Raw genomic sequence first — 25,502 nt, 5'->3', positions numbered from 1 at the left:
GGGCTGCTAGTGAAGGACAGATCATGAATTGAGTATACAGAAAAGATGGAGTCTGATGTGTCCTGCTTGAAAAATAAAAGGGTCTAAGTGAGAATCTGATCAAACAGAGAGCAGAATGCAGCTAAATGAAATACAAGGGTGCATGCATCCTAAGAAGCCTCTGTTCCCAAGGAAATGAGGCAGACAGTATCTGCAATATAGGATCGACTGACGTTTATTATGTGATAAAACCTGCCACCTTGTTGTGTCGTACATCATTCATTAGGAGAGGTTAGGTATTCACTTTTCTCATCACCACTCACTTAACTTGCATGATTTTGAATTAGTAACAGTCAAACTGTGAATACATAAAGCCTCTGTCCACTTTCCCAATGCATGCATGTCTCGAAGGATGCAGATGCCACTAGGATGTCCAATATAACTTCTGGGCTGAGTGAGTGAGGGGGTGGGGGGGGGGGGTGACCAGGCCATGAGGACTAGAGGCAACATCGATCAGGCTGAGATTTATAACTGCAGTGAGAATGAAGGGCTTTAAAGGAATGCTGTTATTCCATTGTTGCCATCTCATGTCAAAACATGGCTTGAAACAATGTTGCTTTCACCAGGCTTTTCTATAAGTTGAAGAACCTCACCCCACCACTAAATCCAAACCCTCCCCGACACCTAGGAAATAACCTAGGTGTAACAAATTTAGTGTCTCTCCCATGTTTATCCATCACCCAGCAAGCAAAAGAAAAACCTTGGGAGGGTTGCTATAGAGAATGCAAAATTTAGGGTCATTCACGGGCCATGCATGCCCTGCTTGGCTAATGACAATCATTAGCAAGAAATGCTTTGGAGAATTAGACTAGTATGGACAGGTTTATCTCCCAATCAGAGATTTTGATTGCAAGATAGAATACCATAGGTTTTGCTGCATGTGTGTTGAGTATGGCTGTCAGCTTGAGTTTTTATTTATTTATTTATTTTTACTAACGTTGATGTTCCCAATCTCCCTTCAGCTTAATAACCAGTTTGTATTTTGTTTTGATTTTTCAGTCCCGTCTTTTACCTTCACGCCATCAGGTAGATATATTAGCACTTTTTATGCTTTGTTTTGTCATGTGCTGTAATATTAAGTGTGCCTCCTTTCCTAACGGTATAATAACCAGCTCATATGTGTTTGAAAGATTTCACTGTGACATTAATTATTCTTCTAATCAGTGCTAGGTTATTAGCAACCGTTGCATATTAGAGAGGAAAAGAGTTACTGAATAAAAGTCTTTACAATTGCTGCTTAACTCCCCCTTTGTTTTGTGCATTTGTCTTTCGGTGTGATGTGTATCTGAATTAACAGAACTTCTAGCATGGTTTCCATTGACACAAAATGAACCTGCATGATGGGGAGGTGGGTGGGGGCATGATTTGTTTTTTCTGCCTGATCCAATGCTTCATTAATCTTTGCTAAAATCAGGAAAGGAAATAATTTAAACAAAATTTCTCAGAATTTTTCTTTTCTTGCACTTCACTCAAACCTCATTAAAAAAAATATATATATATAGTTGTAGAAGACAGAATCATGCACAGAATGAACAAGCAGGGGATAAAGTTTTCTTTAAGCTGATATCTTGGTGGCTGAGTTTCGCTTCTTTGGTGGCAGACTGCCCTCTTTAGCATTACTTTCACTAAAAGACTTGGCATGGCCTCTTGCGTTTTAATCCTGTTATTGTAATCACTACAGGCAGTTATCTCACCCTTGCAGACTGTGCTAGTCTAGAATTCTTTGAAAGAGAGCAGTTTGCCTGATTTTTTTTTTCCCTTCTAAACACATTCCTAGTTAGGGAATGCATAGCTATAGAATCCATCGGCATTTTCCATGTTGGCTAATCTTCTTAACGCATTATAAAGCTTACTGGAGGAAAAAAAATTAGAATGATGGCAAACTTGCGACACTGTGATTATCTAATGCTTTTCTAAAACTGGCCGTGCATGGGCTTTTGGGAAAGCAATGTGAACTTACCACCAGCCTTCTCTTGTGTCTGCATCTACCTCCATGACGGTTTTTGTATAATATTTGACTGTTAAAAGACACATGAATTTTCTATTTAGTTCAACACAAGCAGCTAATCTTTAAGAGCACTGGTATGTAGTTGTAGATTGCAAGTGGTAAACTTACATATACTTCTGTGTACCGTTCAAAAGACACACTGCTGCCATGAACATTTGAATGGCCCTGCTGACACATTAATATACACGCGATGAAAAAAAGAAGCTATTTGCTTAAATCTTTAAAAGATATAGCTTCCCTGATTATTCTTGATGGTTACAGTTGGGGGGGGGGGTGTTGGTTTCCTTGAGAGTCACATAGTTCGTGTAATTTGACCATGTATTCGATACAGATGTTTGGGCTTTCAGGCAACATCCAGCACTTTATAATTGTTACCACCATTTATTTTTGTTCTTATTTTTATCTTCATTTAAAATAAGAACAAGAAATTGATTAAATGTACAACAGCTGTGACTCAAGCCAAGGAGACTTATTGTCGCACAGTTCTACCATGAACAGTCACTTTGAATAGTCAGCTGTCACAATTCAAGGGTATGAATGAAAAAATTGGAACAACCTCAGTAAGAGCTCTTGTAAATTTTCTGTTAACTCATACTGTACGTACTGAGCCTATCCAGTTTAGAGTCTCTTCTAGAATTATTCATCTTTTGTATGGGACATAGCAGATGTGGGGACAATTTTAAGAGGCATTTTCATGAGCAAAACAGTGTGTTACATGCAAAAATAACCTTTTATGCAGTTACCATTTTCATATGTTCACAAGATTATGGTGGCAATTCTGTAAATTGGTGCCTGATGCAGCAAGGATAGTGCTAATTCTGATGCTGTTACAGAATACTAGTGCAAACCCACATTGATGCACTAAAAAGAAGGCATGCTTACTTATGCCAGGTTGATGGCAGGTATAGGAGAACACACATCTAGATCTATCAACACACATTTGCATCTGATAGTATTGCATAAAATGTGTGGGCTAATGGGTGACACTCTCATATCCCGCCCATGCTCTCCAACATGCACTCCCCTTTTCAGTTGCGCACAAGCATAAAAGGTGCCTGTTCTGTATTTACGTCAAAATATCCAACTGTTGTATATTTCAAAAACAGATAACTTAAATCATTTCACTAATTTCAATATTTAAATGACCTCAGCGATGTCCGTTGCCATCATATTTAATGTAATGGCAGCGTTAAACAACATCCATCATCTTTATCGGTCCACTATCACATCATGTAGACTATTGAATTTTTAAATTTCAAAATGACTTAGCTTTCAAAGAATTATTTAAAGTCCATCTATTTTCGGACTCCGGGGGTCATCAGCCCGACATATGTTTCGCCCGAGACCGAGCTGTCTCAAGGGACTACCCCCTATTAATATATCAGCGCCAGCTCTGCCCTATTTCAATATGAACAAAGAAATAGGGCAGAGCTGGCGCTGATATATTAATAGGGGGTAGTCCCTTGAGACAGCTCGGTCTCGGGCGAAACATATGTCGGGCTGATGACCCCCGGAGTCCGAAAATAGATGGACTTTAAATAATTCTTTGAAAGCTAAGTCATTTTGAAATTTAAAAATTCAATAGTCTACATGATGTGATAGTGGACCGATGAAGATGATGGATGTTGTTTAACGCTGCCATTACATTAAATATGATGGCAACGGACATCGCTGAGGTCATTTAAATATTGAAATTAGTGAAATGATTTAAGTTATCTGTTTTTGAAATATACAACAGTTGGATATTTTGAAGTTTATCTTATATAGTTATTTGTTTTCCAACAATTCCATGTAACTTAATAGCCATCTATCTGTTCTGTATTTACAGCATTTTAGGAGCACATTTGGAAAGGGCTATGGTGTATGCACAAACCCTTTAATTCTGTAATCTTAATGCCTAAATGAGTATCGTTGGCATGCTAAGATCATAGAATGCGAGCATTTATGTGCATGGGTATAACATTCATGTATATAATTCCGGTGGTATTCTGTAAGCGCAGCACACAACCCACATAGGGTGAGAGTCTACATAAGGTGCTGAAAAAGAGCTATTCTATAACTCACACTTATAGTTAGACATAGCTTATAGAATAGTGCTTAATGCCATTTGCACCAGTTGAAACATGGGAGAAGTGTATGTGCCTACATTAGGCGCATATCTCCATTATTCTAAAACTATGTTAATTTTAGGAATGACCTGTTCTGCTCATGCCCCTCCCATTTCCACACCCCCTTTTTCAAACCGCACATAGAATTTAGGCGCAGATCCTACACCTAAATTTGTGTGCAAATGTCAATTGAATTAGCGCCAATTATTGCTTGTTAAAAGCCAATTGGTGCTAATTAGCTTGTTTAATTAAATTGCACACAATGTTTTGGTGACTTTTACAGAATTAGGGGGACAGTGTGCAACTTCAAGGGGAGCGTACACATGGGTGGGGCATAGATGAGTCCTATGCTTACACACATAATTTATAGAATACTACTTTATGTGCTCAAATGCAGCATTTATGCACTAACATTTACACCTGCATTTTGCATGGTGTGATACCACCTAAATGTTAACATTAACCCAGACACTATAAAACATTTTTTTTCCAAAGTGATGGATCCTGTGCCAATCCCCCACTGACATGTAGCATTTGACAGAGAATCTTGAGGGAGTTTTTTTTTCACAGCGATGAACATACTTCCTGATCGTGATGTCCATCTGAGAGAAAAATCGTTACCGGAGTTGAATATCCATACTGATTCATTTGTTGAGACCTCTAAAATATGAGCTGGCAAATAAAACATTGTACACAGGCTATTTGAAAAAATTAATAGGAAGGGTTTCATAAACCATTGGTTAAATGCTTTGTGTATTGTTAATTTGTGTTTGTTTTAAAATCTCTGTGGATTTGGAGCAGGTAGGAAAGACAGGGATTATGCTGTACTGCTTTATGAAGACTCAAAGGATTACATCATTGACATCCTGCATTTCGTTTTATTTCTATCTTAGTGGCATATCAAAGAGGAGGAGAAGCTGTAAGCAGTGGAGGAAGGTAAGCAAATGGTGTATTCTTACTCTTTCTTGGCTGCAATCATTTAGTTTATTTTTATTTTAGTATATTGGAAAATACTATTTTTGAGCCCATATGTGAGATCTAACTTACAAAGCTGATCAGGCAGTACCACCCCTGGCTGTTACATTCTTAACATCTGAAAGATTTGGTATAAGATGGGGTTTGACCACCAGAGGGTGGGCTTTCACTTTCTGTAGAAATGAAGGCTGATTTGGGTTATCTGGAAAGTAAAAGTAATCATGTAGAGCAAAAGGTAGAAAAAAAATAGACATAAAGTGAGTAATGATATAAGGGGAGTAATTCGATAGGGAGCTAGTTAGGTTTAGGTGGCAAGAAGGAATGCACATGGCAGTATGCTGGTCATTTATGTGCTCAAGTGGCCTCTTTTGCATGTAAATGAGCTGCAATAAAATACTGACTGGCAGAAAAGTATTTGCCATGCTTTGATGATGCATACTTTGCTTTGTGGGAGGGGGCACACATCTACACTCCTTATTTATGGAATGCTGTAATTTACACATGTCCATGCATACATCTTGGTATGGGTATTTACAGGAGCTATATAACTGGTGTGAATGGTTGCACCCAGATGTAAGTGCATTCTCTCTGCCAATTGTGCTGGTTTTCTGTATGGGAAAGTATGTGCCTACTTTTCTTTGTAGGATAGGCTTAACTGTTGCAGCTGCCTGTGAACCAGCGGTAGAAAATAGAAATTATTTTCTGCCGCACTTTTTGGACACGCATAGAAATTAGAATTACTACCTGAGTCATGCGGTAGCCGGGTGGTAGTTCTAATTTGATACATGTTGTACACGCATAGGCACCTACACGTCTTAGTAAAAGGGCCCCTTAACCCTCCATTGTCGTAGGTACAAAATAAGTACCTGTATATAATATGTGAACCCCTTTGGTTGTAACCACAGAAAGGCAGTATATGAGATCCCTTCCCCTTCCCCTTTAAAATAGATGCCATAACCAGTGCTCGTATTAGGCTCCCTGTTATAGAATTACCCTCAATATGCGCTGTATTGAATCTTTTGAAGTGGTAGCAGGAATTTACTGAATAAATAAGGATTAGTGACGCACAAAAATCTTCATCTACTGGATTCGGGTGTTATTCATAGGACAGAATTTTAGATGTCCCCTTTAAAGGAGCTTACTCAGAAAACTAGTCTCCCCTTGCATAGGGATCAGAGTAAAAAAATATCCAAAGATGATGTAGCATGGAAAGAAAGAAGCCTGTAACATGAAGGTAGATAAGTACCAGGAAATCCAGCTAGTTTCATTCAAAATACTTTCTCTTGAATGCCAGAAACCTAGTTTCTCATGTTTTATGTTTTAATGACTTAAGGGCCTGCTATGCTTATCCCATCCTAACTTGAATTCCTTTACTACCTCTGCTGCTTGTAGGACATGAAGTTTCAAAACCACATAGCTCCCATCTTCAGATGTGGTTGAGGTAGGATCAGTGTGATTTGGAAGCATACGTCATCTTTGGATAATTGTTTGCCAATAGTAGGTATTGCAATCTAGCTTTCCCAAAGAACAATATGGCTGCCAACTCATGCTCTGTGCATTTGGGAAGTAATCTAACTTCATGTAAAGACTGAAGATTTGCAGGTCAATGTATAAACTGCAAAAGTTTTACAGATGGAGTCTAGCCAAATAAAAATACACAAAACACCCTGAAAAGGGGTTCACGTGATTGCATCCGCCTGATCGGACGGCTCGCGTCTATTCTCCTTTCCCGACCCCCCTAAACTCTTTATTATATGTCTGCTGCCTTACTCTGGATTCTTTACTTGGCAATACTGCTTGCTTGGTTACACCGGAGCTGCCTGTTGGGGTTCCAATACTGCATTCAGTTGTTTCAACAGGGTATTAAATTTACATTTCAATACCCAGCACTGGTATGCATTACTCAGGACAACACAAATATTACCCTGGATACTGCAGCATCACTTCAGGCTTTCTTGGATAACCACCCAGCCTAACTCGTGGGGTTCCTCATGGGTGTGGGGGCCACTTGTTGACTCTGATCTGGAGGTCTGCTGGTTGGATTTGTGTGTGTGCCTTCATGAGCCTGACCACACAGCACCTGCCCTAGTGTCTTTGACAATTTTCCATTTTGCTCTCCTTTGCTGGGTTCTGGTTCTGGGTCAGGCTCTTATTGACTTCTATTTTGGCAATTGTTCGGTCTGGACTTGTGTGAAGTGCCCATTGTTTCTCCTTTATTGTTATTTGGTGGATTTTGTGGGGTGGAGGAGGCAGGATGATAATTGGGTCTATGTGTAGCTGGAGGATGGATAGGTTGTGGAGATATTTGTTGTATGCGATTGGGGATGTGTGAGAGTGAATTGTTGGGTAGTGGGAGGGCAGGGTTTTGGAGAATCTCTTCTGGTGTGTTGTGCCTCTGTCTGCCTCTAAGGCAGTGCCCTTTTGCTTGTATGGACTGGGTTGGGCTCAACTGGGAGGCCTGCTTGGTCCCCTTGTTGGAATATTTTGTGTGGGTCCTCATGTCCTTTTTATTATCTTGGGGTGCCATGGGCTGACTTCAAAAATAATTTCTCTCAATGTGGATGGTATTCACTCCCCAGTGAAAAAGTCTAGAATACTACTAATACTACTTAAGCAGAACCGTGTGGATATTGCCCTCCTTCAGGAAACTAACTTGAGCAAGTTGGAGCACTCCAAGTTGAAGCGGGATTGGGTGGGGAAGCTATTTTTTGCCTCCTTTAATAATCACCAGAGAGGGACTACTATTCTGTTTCACAAGTGGCTGGCCTTCACCTTACATAGTTTGTATCAGGACCCAGAAGAGAGATTTGTTTTGATGGCTGGGAACCTCCTGGGGGTTAAGCTAGTTCTTTGCAGTGTGTATACCCCGAATGTGTGCTTCCATCATTTTTTGCTCAGATTTCTGCCCTTCGTCTCTGCCTTTGATGAATACCAACTGGTGGTTGGGAGGGGGGGGTTTAATTCTTAGTGATCCAGCTATAGACTGCATGTCTGCTAAAAAGCTTGCTCGAGATCAGGAGGAATGGGGAGTTAATTTATTGTCCCACAGCCTGTGGGTGCTTGATGTATGGTGTGTGCTCCACGGTGATGAGCAGGACTACACTTTTTATTCCCACCCCCATGATGTTCATGCTAGGTTGGATTATATCCTCCTCTCTCATGTACTCCTTTGCGGGGTAGACCATACCTTCACAGAAGCAGCCATGCAGTCAAACCACTCCCTGTTGGGTGTCACATTGGGTTGGGTCAGCTTCATAAAGCCCCTAGGTGGCGTATGAACCCCACTCTTTATTCTCAGGATGATTTTCGTGTCTATCTGCAACATGCCCTGATTGATTATAAGCAGGAAAATGATGTGGCTGATATGGATCCCAGGGTGTACTCAGAGGCCACCAAGGTGATGATGCAGGATATGATCATAGCCTTTATGGCTAGAGCGGCTAAGACTCGGGATAAGGACCTGACGACCTTCTTGCGCTAAGTCCTTAGGGAAGGTGCCATGCCACTTTTTGTCACAACCCTCTGACAGGTCCCACCAGGCGTATTTTTCTCTTAAGCAGCAGGTTCAGAATTTGCTAGATCAATGCGCACTCCATAGCATCACACTCTAAAAGTTTGGCTTCATCATTGGGGGAACAAAACCAGTAAATTGTTGGTTTCGCTGGTGCGGCAACATTCTGTGAAGAGCTATATTAGTATGATCAAGGGGCCCTAGGGAGTCTTGCACACGCAACAGGTGGCCATTCAGACTGAGTTCGTTTGTTTTTATGAGCTTTGTGACAGTGGTGTTTTTGATCCTGCCGCTTGTGAGACCTTTTTTAATCCTTCCAGTTATCTTGCTTGGGAGAGGCTCAAATGAATTGGCTCAATGCACCTATTACTGGGAAAGAGGTTAAGGGTATTGTAAAAAAATATAAAACTTGCCAAAGCCCCAGGGCCTGATGGCCTGGGTACTGAATTTTATAAAATATTGTAGGATTTAGTAGATCCCACTTTTATTTCTTTGTGCAACTACATTTGGGAGGCACGGGACATGGGCCCCTCCTTGAATCATGCTTTTATTACTGTACTCCCTAAGCAAGGTAAGAATGCCAAGCTGGTTGGTTCCTATTGACCCTTTCTCTTTTGAGCCAGGATATCAAAATTTTGGCCTCCATTCTGGCGTCCCAGTTGAACAGATTTCTACCTCAACTGATCCACCCTGTGCCTGGTAGTGTTGCTTCAGCTAACCTTTTGAAGGTCTTGCGTATCCTTCAGGAGGGGAAGCATTCCCTGTGGGATGCAGTTCTGGCCAGCCTGTACGCAGAAAAAGCCTTTGACAAAGTTATTTGGCAGTACCTTTTTTGGGGTTCTGGAGAGATTTGGGATTGAGGGGCATTCTGTGTAGAATGGGTGTGGGTCTTGTATAGGAACTCAACTGTGTAGCTCTTAATTAATGATGCACTATTGCATTTGAGTAGAGGGATCCATCAGGGATGCCCTCTCTCCCCACTCCTTTTTGTCATCTCTTTGGAACCCCTAGCAGAAAAAAATCCGTCAAGACCCTTTTCTGGGAGGCTTTACTATGGGTTCCTCTAAACATCATATTTATCTATTTGCTGATGTGCTTTTGCTCCTTGGCCAAGCATCCACTAGCCTTCTCCGCATGATGGACATTATTTGCAGCTTTGGGACCTTTGCTGGTCTACAAATTAATTTCTCTAAGTTTGAGGCTCTCCCTATGTTCAATCCTTGTGTGTGCGAGGGCGTCAGGTTTCCCCCTTACATGTGCAAGAGAGGGCATTAAGTACTTGGTGATATACCGGAAGAATATAGTAGACCGTATAGAAGTGGTCCGGCAGGTTTGTCTTGTGGGAGGACCTCCTGCTTAATTTTTGGGGTAGGGTTGCCCTGTCTAAAATGGTCTTTCCCAAATTGTTTTACCCCCTTCAGATGCTACCTCTCTAGGTGGGTACTAAAGAAGAACATTCTTACAGATCTGTTATCTCTGCTTTTATATGGCATAACAAGTGGCCACACATTAGTTATTCTAAGTTGATTTTAGATTGTAAGCTCTTTGAGCAGGGACTGTCTTTCTTCTATATTTGTGCAGCGCTGCGTACGCCTTGTAGCGCTATAGAAATGCTAAATAGTAGTAGTAGTAGTAGGCTTCTGGATCTTTGCATGTACAGTGTGGCTACCCATTTGGGTTGAATCCATGAGCTTTATGTGTTTCACCCCTTTTTTGCCCCTGCAGGCTTCTGGGAGAGCTGGTGTGCCCCCTATTCAGTTTTTAATGTTCTTTCTTGTTTGGATAAGAGGCGGTTAGGAAGTGTTGGGACAAATGTTTTTGTGCAGGCGCTTCAGAAGGCTTGGTCCTGGTAGGGGAATACATTAGGGGATGTTAGAGGTGTGGACTATTTTACCACTCTTGTGGGCAATTTTTACTTCCCTTCTGGAACGCACCCCTCTCCTTTCCAACTTTGGCATGGTGGAAGGTACTTGGGGGATTTTACCGGTGGGTACGGGCTCCTTCCCTTCCTTTGCACAACTCCTTCAGGCCTGGGACCTCCCTAATCACCATTTCAAAATTTTTTTTTTGCGTACTTGCAGGCTCACCACTACTATTTGTCCATTATACATGCCCCTGCGACTCAGATTGTGTTCACCAAACTAGATCAGGCGTTCCTCCAGGTGCTCTCTCAGTGGTATCATTTAATCAGGGAATTGAGGGTAGCTCCATATTTGGGGGCCTCTGCCAGTGTTTGGGAGTCTGATCTGGCTGAGGTGGTTTTTGTTAACCAATTACAATATGTTTTTTTAGGAAATTCAGGGTGTCACTACCAATAGAGCCCTGCATGATATACAATTTAAGATTTTGCATTGGGTTTAGGTTACCAGAAAGCATGAGGTGGGCATGGGCTTATGGGTGGATTCCCCTTTGTCTGCGTTGCAAGGTATACATGGGCACTTTCCTACATTCTTTCTTGGAATGCCCAGAGTTACACTCCTTCTGATCGAAGGACTTGGAGATGGTGGCATAACTGTTGCAGATGAATGTGAAGTGGTCTTATATTACTTTATTGATGGGAGATGATGTATGCTTAGGGGAGCAGGGTTTATCTGAGGCTCAATGTAAATTTGCGCAGTTAGCTGTTTTACTTGTTTAAAAATGCATTTTACAATCACGGATTGTCCCCACAGCACCTTCCCATGGTGCTTGGCTCAGTTTGATGAGAGATGTCTTCATGAATGGCAACCCAATATCACCAGCGGCAGCACTATCTTCTTTTTTTTTTTTACACTGTGTTTTTGTTTTGCAAAATATATTCACAAAATTGGGTTCATCCTCCTAGTAAACTTGTATGTCTAAACTGCAACATTTTATCCAAAAGCTTAATTTGTTTCTAAAGAGTTGTGGTGAAGCAAGAGTATTCAATGGAGCTTGTTATTTATGAATTGATTGAAAACCTGTGTGTGAATACATCTCTGCATTCTAGTTTAAAAAAAACAAAACAAAAAAAACAACCTTATTTCTGCTGGGACACACAGCTAATTTTTGCATGTAGATTTTTTGGGGGTTCTTTTTGTTTTTAAATGGAGCTCCAGTGGTTTGTATCATGCATTCAGTATATATCTCTATTTTTAAAAGAAATTCTAAAATATTCTGCATTTGATATTCTACTATATTTCTCTGGTTTGAAGTAGCAAGAATCCTTATTCTATGAACGTATTATCTTCCTTGGTTGTTCTGCTTCTTTAGGCAATTGTGTGCTGAAGCTTAACATATTTTATCGAGCATCGCAAGGTTTGGGGTTATATGCTTTCCCTCTTGCAGAAATGTATGCTGCAGTCAAGGCAGAAAGTAGACACACTTGTGTAGTCTAAGAAAGATGAAGCCCTTGCAGACTCCTTTACCATTGTGGTGCTTTATATCGTCTAACTGTAGTTACATCTGGTAATTCCACCTCAGTGCAGCATTATTTGTCACTGGAAATAATTTCATTTAGAGGATAATTTATAAAAGGCATTCCCACAGATAAAACAGTATGTTACATTCAGACATACCTCCGGATTCTATAAATGGTGCACCGATTTCCATGTGCAAAATCGTGCATGATCCTGAGATGCATGCATGACTAAATTGACTAACAAGCCAATTAGCACCAATAATTGGGTGGTAATCAATTACTGGTGTTAATTGGCATAATTTTGGATTTGCACACACCTCTTGCTAGGCACTATTCTATATAGGAGCAGTATGGGTGGGTCAGGAACAAAATAGAAGCATATTCTATAACAATGATAATGCCTTAATTGGTTAACTATTTTTTATTTTATTTATTTATTTGTTACATTTGTATCCCATATTTTCCCACCTATTTGCAGGCTCAATGTGGCTTACATAGTACCGTAAGGCGTACGCTTCTAATCAGCACTGGCAACAAGAAATTGTCAGCACTAATTGGCATTAAGATTTACACCCACAACTCGCCAAGGGTATTCTAAGTCGCCTAGTTGAAAAGGGAGCAGGGTATGGGCGTTTCTAAAATCTATGCACATTATTATAAAATATGTCCACTCTGCGCTAAGTTAGGCACCGGAATTTATGCCAAGTAAAACATGGCCTAAATGGACGTGACCAAATTTAGTCATGTGGATAAGCGCTGGGCATATATAGTATATACCGAATGGAAAGCCTATTCTATAAAATTTAGGCGCTCCTTTCAGAATATGCCTAGGCATCTTTTTTTTACTGCATGGATTTTTCTGGCGCTATATATAGAATCTAGCCCTGAAGGTGTGTACATTATTACTGAATATCAGGGATCCGTGCCTAAATTATGTACCATAATTTACACTAGGTTTCAATTGGTGTAAATCCTCATGCCCAAAGTTTGACACAGAAATCGACTCTACTGTAAGTGCTGTTCTGTAAACAGCACGCAGCTTGGAGTGCCATTTATAGAATAACGTTCTATGCTGATTTTTTGCAGCCATTTTCTGAATCTGGTCTGTAGCCTTTCATAAAATTGCCTGGAATATATGCACGCAAACTGCTTGCTCATTTTGACCTGAGGGGAAGTGTTCCCAGGGTGGAATTGGGGACACTTTATTAATTGCATGCACACATTATAAATATGTGCATAAAATAATCCAGGAAATATCTGTGCGTTAAACAGAAGATGTACTGTAAATGTGTATATTCTTTTTGGGGGCCCTTTTACTAAGTTGCATAGGCGCGTATGCGTTCCTACGTGCGTCAGTTTTGAACTACCGCCCGGCGACTGCATGTCCCGGGCGATAATTTCTTTTTTTACGCACACTGGAAAATGTTCTGGCACGTGGCATTAACCAGGCAACAATCCGCATTGTATGCACACTGACGATTACCTCCCGGTTAACACGTGAGACCTTACAGCTAAGTCGATGGGTGGCAGTACGATCTTAGGCCCAAAATGGATGTGCACCAATTTTCATTTTGCCGCACATCCTTTTTTGGGCAAAAAAAGGGCCTTTTTTGCAGGTGTGCTGAAAAATGGACCTGTGCGCGTCCAATACATGTGTCTACACCAGTGCAGGCCATTTTCGGCGCACCTTAGTAAAAGGACCCCTTAAATTTTCAAGGGAAACTATGCATAATTCCCCTTAGAAAATTGGTGCATCTTGTTGAAATACCTGCTGCATAGGATGGTCAGCTTGTTTTTAAAAAACTACCCTTTTAACTGGCATACATAAAATTATTCATTGAATGTTAAATTGTAAGAGGCTGTTAATAAGTCACTAATATTTAATAATAAAATGCAGTGCTTGAAGTTGCTAATCAAATACCCATAGTCAATCTTAAGTTGGCATTTGGGAGATTACCTATTACAAATTAATTAAATAGTATGGGCTAATTGATAGTATGCTAAATAATTAGGTAATGAATTAGTAATAAATTTGTTTTGCAATTATTTGACTTGCAATTTATACCACATTTCATGTGCAATTTAATATACACAGTGGTCTGTTGGAGCGGCTTTCACATGCTTGTGAGAGCCATTTAAGTTTTTAAGAATTTTGGGAGCTGGTTGTTAAAGTAGGCCCCTATAGCTCCCAAAATGTGGGCTCAGGCCTCCTCCTGAGCTCTTGTTTACTGGTGGGGATGCTGAACCCTTCCAGCCAAGTAAATTGACTGCTGCTGCTCTCTGCTCCTTGTTTCCAGGTCTGAGCAGGAAGCTGGGACTTCTTGTGCATACTGCTCAGAACCAGAAACAAACAGAAGGGAGTGGTGGCAGTCCATTTATTAGCTGGTGGGCCTCGGCATCCCTGCCAGCAAAGTATACCTAACGTTCCCGTAAGAGGGGAGGGGAGAGGCATGCATTGCTCCTGCCAGTCCACCCCTGGCTCCCCCAAATTGCAGGGCTGGCTATGTCCAGAGAGTGCCCATTGTTAAAACTTTATCAGCATACTCCTGAATATACAGCACCTCTGGCCTCCTCTTGGTTGCAAACACACTAATCAAGTGATTTTGTAGAATCATTTGAGGATGATTTTCGTACTGGTTTGATAGTTTGACTTCAATAATGCATGCAAAATTTGAACTTCACTTTTAAGTCACATCTTTCCTTTTAGGCAAGAAGTAGATATGCAATGAGTCAAAACTGAGTGCTTTTTACTTATGGCTCAACAGGAAGTGAGGACACAGTTCCCAGGAACATTTATGAGGACAAATTCTGCAAGCACAGATAGAATTGTAATGTAAAAGAAAGTCAAGATAGTAATTAAAATTATTTTTCAACTCATAAATTTTTAAAAATGGCTTCTTTTAGAATTTTTATTATATCTCAACAACATTTATAGTGTCACAGTGTGATTATGCAACCAACAATTCATAAGTATAACCAGTGCTAAATGGTACCTGTGTATGCTTTTGTTTTTTTGTAGGCCTGGACTTTTGAATATCAGTGACCCAGCAACTCAGCCATGGCTTGCAGATACGTGGCCTAACACAGGCAACAATCACAATGATTGTCCAATCAATTGCTGCACTTCAGGCAGTGGAAACAGTGATAGCAACCTTGCGACGTACAGTCGACCTGGTGAGGCAACCATCCCTCTGCGAGAGCAGGAATCCGGAAAGCCCACTTGCCCCAACATAATCCATCTATTTTTGGTTAAAATGCTCATGGGACCTACTATTATTAAAACTGTATGTAGGGTGCTGAAATTCTATTAGGGCAAATGTCTTACTACAGAATGTCTTTTCTCTTGAGCATCTGAAATTTGAGAGCAAATGAAGAGCTCTTTGTAAAACAAAACAATTCTAAGACTTCTGAAATTTAGCAAACAGTTCAATGAAATAAATGGGCTGGAGTGGACTTTTACAGCAAACCCAGTAGTTGGGAATTAAAGTCAGTATTGTGCAGGCTTCTATAATTTGTGTACTGAAAATGACAAAGAGAGATCAAGATCTAGTATCATTATTTTATACCACATTCATATCATATGCTTTCAGTGCATGTGCTGTGTATCTCAGTGTGAGAGGGGGACACCTTTAAAGTTGAATTTAGCATGTAAAATGTTGTTAGTAATATTGTTGACATGTTGATAAAACAGAGATTAATAATATGTCTTGGCAGTAAACTTGCTATAAGGAGAATTTCCCAATGTTCAATCAACACAAGTTGTTCTATAAAGCACTAAGTCCAAATATCTTTAACAAATCTCTGTATTTCAAAGATGAGCATAACAATGAGAAACTTCAAATTTCAAATAAGCGTCCTGACTTCAATGTCAGAAAAATATTTTTGAAAAAAATATATAAAAAAATCAAATAAGAGTATGAGGATAAATACATTGTAATTACAAGGAGATTTTTTTTTTTTTTTAAGACTAATGAGGAAGCCTTCTCAGCTGAAAAGTTTGTTTTTGAAATAAGGCAATTTGCTGAGTTTCTGAAGTCTTTTTCCTCCTTTTTTTGAGTAACAGATTTGTCAAAGATATTTGGACTTGGTGCTTTACAGAAAAACTTGCGTTGATTGAATGTTGCTAAATCTCAAATTGATAATGAATGTGGCTGTTGGGCAGACTTGAATGGACCGTGCAGGTCTTTATCTGCTGCCATTTACTATCTTACTATGTTAAATGAAAAGGCTAGAAAATACAGAAAGGAATTCTCATAGTTACTAAATTAACATAAGATATATCATGCTGGGCAGTTGTCAATCAAGCTCAGTATCCTGTACCTGAAAGTGGCCAATCCAGGTAATTTGGAAGTCCTAGCATACACCAGTAGAGGAATTGTCTAGTATTGAAAAGTAAGCCCTCATCATGCAAGATAATTTTGCAAGGAGGTACAGAAAGGTCTAAATCTGTTCAATAACCAGTTACCTTTTTCTCCTGTCTGGCTAGCTGACTGCATAGCAAATTACAACAACCAGCTGGATAGTAAGCAGACCAATCTGATGCTGCCTGACTCAGCTGTTTATGGAGACATGGACCTAAGTAACAAAATCAATGAGATGAAAACCTTTAACAGCCCCAACCTGAAAGATGGTCGCTTTGTCAATGCACCAGGACAGCCCACGCCTTATGCTACCACTCAGCTCATCCAGTCCAACATCAGTAACAATATAAACAGCGGCAGTGGGGACCTGAATGAGAAGCAGTGGAAACCTTCTGTTCAGCAAAAGCAGGACATTGCACCTATGCAGTATAACATCATGGAGCAAAACAAAATAAACAAAGGTATTGGAAATAGTTTCTTGGTGATGCAACAGTTTCCTCTTGCTCTTTTGGCATTCTCCAATGTAACTAGGGCTGCAAAGCGCTGGGCCTTCATTCACAAGTACCTAGGGCTGTTCTTTCCCCTTTTTTACATCTAATCACTGGAGCAAAAGTCTTCAGCCATTAAGTCATCCATTAGGACACATTCCAGAACCCTGCAATCATGGTCCTTAAATTTGGGTGGGCCCCTGTATGATGATTATGACACCAGGTCTGTGCCTTTATCATATCTGCCACCCCAGATAGCTCAGAGAATGAAAGATGGGAATAAACCTAAATCCATCTGTGTGATAGTTCACAGCAATTTCACAGATGCACTGGGCCCATTTACAAGTCTGATTTTATTGTTGCTTTAGCAATAAGTGAATTGGGTCAGTCAATCCCAGAATCACCAGTGCAACATCAGATGCTGTGCGTTGTAATGCATGGACCTTTGGAATTCAGGTCTGGTAAATGGTGCATGTTGGATAGTTGCCATGGTACGATTTTATTTATTTTATTTATTGGGATGTATCAACCACCTTTATGAAGAGATTCACCCAAGGCAGCATACAGCAGGTACTGTTTAACATAAAGCTTAGTTTTGTTAACAGTATAACAATAGTAAAATGACCAAATATGAACACCAATATAATAAATAACGGGAAGGAAGGAAGGAAGGAAGGGGATGGGATTTGACATACCACCTTTCTGTGGTTATAGTCTAAGCAGTTTACATATTATATACAGGTACTATTTTTGTACCTGGAGCAATGGCAGATTAAGTGACTTGCCCAGAGTCACAGACAGCTGCAGCGGGAACTAAATTTGGTTCTCAGGCCTTTTCACTAACCATTAAATTACTCCTTGGAAACAGCAAATTGAAACCTAATAATAGGATTGCCATAAAACTGTATCAAAAATATACTCATGTAACCTCTTTGCAGAAGAATTATATAACAAAAAGAACATTCAAATAGCATAGATATAATATGATGTCAGCAACATTTAATAAGCATGCATTAGAACATTCAAATAAAATTAATATGATGCTAATGTTTTTCTAAAATACAGCTTACCATGATAACTGGTGCCACTGTTAGTTACTCTATGAAATGTGTCCAGTTTTGCCAGCACCCAGTCCATATGCTAAGGTACATCCTGCTGTGTTTCCTTAGGACACTGAATGGGAATAGTGTGCTGTTAAATCTAAATATATTTCTAGTCTTATCTGAAGAGTCTGCTTCTTCAGCCTGATCTTAAAATGTGAAATGTGATTGCAAGTCATTTCAAATATTTGCTTTAGTTGAAACTGAATTGCACATAAGAACATAAGAATAGCCATACTGGGTCAGACCAATGGTCCATCTAGCCCAGTATCCTGCTTCCTACAATGGCCAATCCAGGTGACAAGTACATGCAGAAACCCCAATAGTAGCAACATTCCATGCTACCAATCCCAGGGCAAGCATTGGCTTCCCCCATGTCTATCTCAATAACAGACTATGGACTTTTCCTCCAAGAACTTGTCCAAACCTTTTTTTAACCCTAGCTTTGCTAACCACTGTTACCACATCCTCCAGTAACAAGTGCCAGAGCTTTACTATTCTTTGAGTGAAAAAATATTTCCTCCTATTTGTTGTATTTCCGTATAATTTCATTGAGTGTCCCCTGGTCTTTGTACTTTTTCAAAGAGTGAAAAATTGATCCACTTTACCAGTTCTACACAACTCAGGATTTTGTAGACCTCAGTCATACCCCCTCAGCTGTCTCTTTTCCAAGCTGAAGTGCCCTAACCTCTTTAACTATTAAGAGGCATTCATCCCGTTTATCATTTTGGTTGCTTTTCTTTGAACGTTTTCTAATTCTGCTATATATTTTTTGAGACACGCAACCAGAATTGAATGCAGTACTCAAGGTCAGGTCACACCATGGAGCAATACAGAGGCATTATAATAATCTTGGTCTTATTTACTATCCCTTTCCTAATAATTCCTGGCATCCTGTTTGTTTTTTTTGGCTTCTGCCGCCGCACACTTGTCTCAGACCTACACCAGCATGACATGTTTCGCAAGGCTGCGTCAGGGCCCGGTCCTTGCACGTATAAAAAGAGACAAGGCCCTGACTCAGCCTTATGCAGCTTGTCATGTTGGTGTAGGTCCAAGACAAGTGATTCATCAAATTGCTAGAAGATAAGTGCGCTAATGAGTTTTAAATTATTGTCATATAAAAAGATATTGGATATTGGAATATTTGTTATTAAAGTGGATTACTGTGAAATATTACATTGAAACGTTTTGAGACTGATGATGAAACTAGTGAGTTGTCGGGCAGTGCTCCTGACATGAAACGAGTCACTGCCGACGTCTCTATTCACAGTTTATTGCACTTCTACCTATATATTTGAGGCACTGCGCTGGGTTGTTTTTCTTAACTTATAGTAGACTATCAGGTGCACAATATTGCATGATGCACTGAAGTCCACCAACTTACACCAGACATACTGTTGTAAGTGGGCATGCCTAAATTTTGTTCCACCCACACATCTTTGTGCTAGCATTCTATAATGGCTTAGTTATAGCTAAGTACCTTTATAGAACTGGTGCTAAGTGTACCCCATTATACCACTTTTGTCTTGGAGTCAACAAAATGGATCAAAATTCCTCTGTGGGTGGTGACCAAACTTCTGTTTGTTATATTCAAATAGTGTTAGTGAGAGGTATGGCATTGATGGTAATTGAACTTGTTTTTCTCAGTTCATTTCGTAACTCTGGTAGGCAACACTGGGATTTCTCCCCCCTCCCCTTGTAAAACCTTTATACATTCAAACTAATGGAGCTAAAAAGTTAATTAAGTGGCATTAACCTTTGAAGCTCAATTTGAATGTAACAAATAATCATCTATACTCAACACAAAATTAAATACAAAGTATTTCAACCTGACTTGGGTACTAATTTAAATTTCATATTAGATGAAAAACTGACTAGGAGAGCTGAATAATTTATTTATAAGGTGGTTTTATTCCTGTCACATGGATTCTGACTTCATATTGAACAGAGATGAATCACTGTCCTTTTCTGTTGCAAAGTAGAAGCTTGAGTTAGTTTCTCTCATTTACTCGTATAATCGAGTTAAAAGAAACAGTTTAATCAAGCTCAATTTCGTTATGGTCTGAACGGATCTTCCAGTTTCTGCCATTTGAAAAATTGCTATATCTTACAATTGTACGACCGTTTGGTTATTCACCCTGAAAACAAAAATAAAATGGACTTCCCTACTTTCTTGACATGCCAGAAGGTGCTTGTGGCTCATAAGATGCTTTGCACAAATGTACCAATAAGAGAGGTTGGCAAAAATAGATGTTGTTAATCCTGCAGGCTGCAATATAGGGCAGTATACATTTTGTAATTTGAATCTACAAAATGGTATTTCCTAGGAACTGGACTTGGTGACCTGCAGGAAGTCACCCTGTGTTTTCTGAGGGACAGGAGAGGATTGTTAAACTGAGCAGGAGTTATGGGATAGGCAGACCATTTTATAGTCTTAACCTGCTGTCATGTTCTCTGTTTCTGTGTTATAAACCTGGATGTATACCAATGAAGGGGTAACTTCCCTTGCAGAGCTCAGGAGGCCTTTTAACCATGCTTGATCAGGTTGTTGCAGAGGAGGCTGTGCAAATCCATTTCAAAGCAAGACTTATGAATAGGGAAATAGGATTTCTGAGGTTACTGATGGTTGATTAGTGATGCACTGTTTATTTCCATGCATGCAACTCTTTTTCAGAAATATAATTTCAGCCTCTGAACTCCCACTTAATTTAAAGCAGCATTTCTGCATTTCTACATTGCAGACAAAAAATGTTTGTTCAGCTATTGGTGCATGGCACAGTTATTTCACCTGGTGAAGGCTAATGTAGCTTTAAAATCAAGGCAGTCCTCCTGAATATGCCAGATTTTTTTTATTTGGTATTCATCTCTTTCTCCAGTAACTTTGTGCCCTTAATTTGGAGCCTTTCATGATGCTAACCATGAGTTCTAACCAGTAGTTAGAACAGCAGGCTGAGAAAACAAGGATTCAAATCCCACATTGGTCATCAATACTCCTTGTGACCTAAGACAAGTCATTTTAACCATCCACTGCCTCAGGTAAAAGGAATTAGATTGGAAGGCCTCAGGCAAGGAAATGTGAATGATTAAAATCGAAATCCTGTGAAAATATTAAAGTAGAAATAGATATTGAAAACAAATCTTGTATGTTCAGTTTTACTTGGTTTTATTTTGTATGTTTTATTGAAATCGCATTGTCATAGGTGAGTAAAAATGCTGAAATAAATAAAAAATGAATTGATACTAAATTCAAAAGATATAGATCTACCACATTCCAAGACATTTTCACCTCCAAATTCTTATATGCCCACAGGTCGATGCAAAAGGACTATCCACTTCCACGTGCAATCCACACAAGCACGATCACTGATTTTTGCTTATTTACCTTGCATCCTGAAATGTAAATCTCCTCAAAATTTCAAGGAGGGCCAGCATCAAATTCCTTATTTCTGTCATGTATAAGAACACATTGTCTACATAGAGAGACATATTTTGTTCCACACCCTTGATATGCTCCACCAATCCTTCTATCAGCAAAGCAAATAGCAGAGGTGAGGGGGAACATGCTTGTCAGGTATCCTTTCCCAAAGCAAAGGAGGAAGATGATTCTCTATTAGCATTCACCACTGCTGTTGGTTCTCAATATAGGCTCATCATCTGTTTATAAACATTTTCTGACATCCTCAACATCTTCATAAACTTATTATGTGCCACCTCGGCATCTAGTCATATTACCACAACCCGAGAGCCTTCATAGCTCAAATCCTGCCAAATTCCCAATATCATCATCATGTTATCCAACAAATGTTACTCAGGAATGAAACCCAGCTGGTGTTGGTTTACTAGTTTAAGGAAGGCTGTCTTAAACTGCCAACCAGTACTACAAAATATCTTACTATCTATCCTGAGAAGTGAAATATACCCAGCACAGTGCTCCAATTTTCTTCCCTTCTTATGAATGACCGTTATACATGCCTCACACATAGAATGTGAGAGCTGACCCAAGTCTAACACATGGGCATTCTGATGCGCAAAGGTCTTATCAACACAATGCCAGAACCATTCAGACTACAAGCTTTTCCCAGTTTCAGCTCTTTCATTGACCACTACCTCTGTTCTTGATTTAGGATGCTTCAGCCTCACTTTATCCTTTTCCCTTACCCTAGCATAGGTAGAGACATTATGGCTGAAAGCCCCTCCAGCCTTGTCCTGCTAGTGATGCCTAGTGACATATACAGCTGCTTATAATAATCAATACATGCATTTGCAATAGTGCTAGGTGAGGTATACATTCTTCTTTTTTTTAATTACTTTAATGTCTCTACTCATCCTTTGGCCTCTTTACTGAGTCACCAAGAGCCCTTCTGATTCGTTCAAAAAATAGGCATGTAATTCTTTTGGGTTTAAATTTTAGTTGCTTTTGCAACAGCTTATTCAGTTGAGCTCTCTTACTGCACAGGGTCCAAAATAATGCTGCATCTCCCCCTTTCTTATGTTGTAAAATCTTATTAACTTTAATGTGGCTATTTGTTCTATCACATTCCAGGGGCAAAATTTCACTTCCTTAACCAAAGTAATCAAAACCAAACATACCCAATAACACTAGCAGTGCACTCTTAATCATACTCAAATCCCACACTCTAACCCATCAAATAGCACAAGCTGGCCCCTAATCCCTACCCCCACACCCACCCCATCCCTCCTATATGCCATTCAACACAGGTGGACAAATATCCCCTACTCACCACCCTTTCTCTCCCATATCCCATTCAACAGGGGTTTCCAAATATCTCCCACCAACCAATCCCCCCTGGACCACAATCCATACCCTATAGGTAAATGTAATAAGTGACATAGAGGGGCATTTTCAAAACAAATGTCTAAGTTAGGATTTGGATGTTTGTAAAATGTTCAGATCTGGAGGTGGGGAAAAGCCCATTTTTGAAAAAAAGATGGATGTCCATTTTTTGTTTTGAAAATACCAGGATGTCCTTAGATTTGGACATCCTTAGATTTGGATGTCTTTGACTTTCGGCAAATTTCAAAACCAAAGACGTCCAAGTCAAAAACGTCCAAATGCAAGCCATTTGGATGTGGGAGGAGCCAGCATTTCTACTGCACTGGTCCACCTGACATGCCTGGACAGCAATTAGGCACCCTAGGGGGCCCTGCAGTGGACTTCATATAATGCTCCAAGGTACATAGCTCCCTTACCTTGTGTACTGAGCCCCCCAAAACCCACTGCTCCCAACTGTACACCACTACCATAGCCCTTATGGGTGAAGGGGGCACCTATATGTGGGTACAGAGGGTTTCTGGTGGGTTTTGGAGAGCTCGCTGTTTACTCCACAGATGTAACAGCTAGGGGGGCATGGGCCTGGGTCCGCCTGTCTGAAGTGCACTTCACTCACTAAAACTGCTCCAGGGACCTCCATGCACTGTCATGGCCCTGAGTATGACATCTGAGGCTCGCACATATTTTAATAATGGTTTTTGTGGGTGGGGAGGGGTTAGTGACCACTGGGGGAGTAACGGGAGGTCATCCATGATTCCCTCCGGTGGTCATCTGGTCATTTTGGGCAGCTTTTTGTGCCTTATTCGTAATAAAAACACATCCAGGTGAAAACGTCCAAGTGTTAGTCATGGACGTCTCTGCTTTTTTCCATTATGGCTCAAAGACATTCAAGTCTTAGGAATGCCCAAATCCCACCTTCACCACGCCTCCAATATGCCCCCTTGAGATTTGGAAGTCCTTGCAGCGGACTTTCGCTAGAGACGTCCAAAATCAGGTTTCGATTATACCAATTTGGACGTCTCTGAGAGATGGACGTCAAGTGCCGATTTTATGCCGGAAGATGGACGTCAATCTGTTTCGAAAATGAGCCTGATAGTCAACAATCATAAGACAAGATCTGGGAACATTGGAAGACATCACAATAAAGTAATACAGAAATAATACTATAGTATTGATAGCAAAAAAAAAAAAAAAGTAACAATGTATAGGTTTCATTCAGTCATTTGCAGCTCACAGTTGACCTCCAGATTGATGACTTCCTTCTGCAGGGATATCATGTACTTTTGAAGGGTCTCTATAGTATTTTCAGCACCAGCCTTCCAGGTCCTCTAAATCGCAGATACTTGTTTCCAACCCTTAAGCTTAGGGACTCTGGGCCTCAAATTTTGTACTCCCTAAGAAAAGGCGAGATATCTGGATTTTGATGGTCATTTTAGACCCCAAAGCTTTTAGCTCATGCAAAATCACTTTGTAAAATGGGCCTTAGAAGAATTTATCTTAAGAATTTATTTTAAAATAAAATAAAAATAGGTATGTTCTTGGTCAATTACCCTCAAAATAGGCCCTGAGATAACTAATCTTTGTTAATCCCTGTTACTATGCACTAACATGGTAGTTCACTTTAATAAGTCTAGCCCTCATGTTTAATACACCAGTTAGCACATGCTAACAGTTAACAAATATATATAATACTGCATTAAACACTATGGGGCCCTTTTACAAAGGTGCGGTAGGCTCTACACGTGTGCAGTGTGCACCAATTTATGTGCCAGGATTTACTCTAGGTTTCAGTTGGTGTAAATCCGCATGCTGAAAGTTTGGAGTGGAAATCATCTCTTAAGTGCTATTCTATAAATGACACTCCATGCTGATTTTTTCCAGCGCTGTTTTTTCAGGACCATTAACTAAATCTAGGCTATAGTGTGTAAATCGGGGGGGGGGGGGGGGGGGGGGGGGGGGGGGGGGGGGGCATGCTCATGGGCCTAACATGGACAGGGCTTCAACTTGTGTGCATAATTTACTGGATACTGTGAGTTACACGGTCCCTTGGCACATTTACACAACCGTTATTACGCCAGGTCAGTAATTGGTATAATTGCAGATGTATAAATGTTAGTTGCATCAGTGTCAGGTTACACTAGTAGTCTGTAATGAAATGTGGATGCCCAGATGCTGTTATTGAATTGGATGTTAATCACATGGCATCAGGGTATCTAAACAGAGGAGCCCACTTAAAGAATTGCCCCTTAAAATGAGACAGAAAACACAGGTCCTCCAAAATGTGGCAGCAAAGTTGATTATGGAGGGTACTAAATTTGATCATGTTGCACCATTGTCAAGTAAGGTGCATTGGTTACTTGTTTGTGTGAGAATTGAATTTAAGTTATTTGTTTTTAAGATTTTATATAGATTGTGCCCTAGCTATCTGACATCTTTGATATTGATCTATCAGACTACCCGCCTCCATCCTGTTTAGGTTGTCATTTAGTGAGTACTAAAAATTTGGAAAAACTCCTGAACTTTGAAATAGCTTGCCATCTGATTACATGCAGTTTTGGCGAGCCTTTAAGACTTGGTTATTCCGTGAGTATTTGTCGTGTTGACTTGATATTCTTATGTATTTTTAAGCTCATTTAATATGAGTTGTTTTTATTGTATGACTGTATTTTATCTTATTGTAACCCTCTTTGAATCTTTTGGTTAAACGAGATATAAATTAATACTGATCTATACACAACAAA

At 40.0% G+C, this 25,502-nt stretch overlaps 1 protein-coding gene across 2 annotated transcripts in view; it reads left to right on the top strand.

Moving 5' to 3' along the window:
• Positions 1–25,502, top strand: part of ROBO1 (roundabout guidance receptor 1) — a 578,749-nt gene that overhangs the window by 488,410 nt on the left and 64,837 nt on the right. The window contains exons 19-22 of one of the 2 annotated variants that reach the window (XM_030204238.1): positions 1,039–1,065; positions 5,049–5,091; positions 15,040–15,194; positions 16,507–16,842. In XM_030204238.1, the coding sequence (XP_030060098.1) occupies positions 1,039–1,065; positions 5,049–5,091; positions 15,040–15,194; positions 16,507–16,842 (561 nt within the window). The remainder of the gene's footprint in view (positions 1–1,038; positions 1,066–5,048; positions 5,092–15,039; positions 15,195–16,506; positions 16,843–25,502) is intronic. The other variant, XM_030204239.1, reaches the window with a different exon arrangement.

Source organism: Microcaecilia unicolor, chromosome 5 (genome assembly GCF_901765095.1).
Source record: "Microcaecilia unicolor chromosome 5, aMicUni1.1, whole genome shotgun sequence".
Taxonomy (NCBI): Eukaryota; Metazoa; Chordata; class Amphibia; order Gymnophiona; family Siphonopidae; genus Microcaecilia; species Microcaecilia unicolor.
The sequence above is the reverse complement of the archived record's forward strand: the minus strand, read 5'-3'. Positions and strand labels throughout refer to the sequence as shown.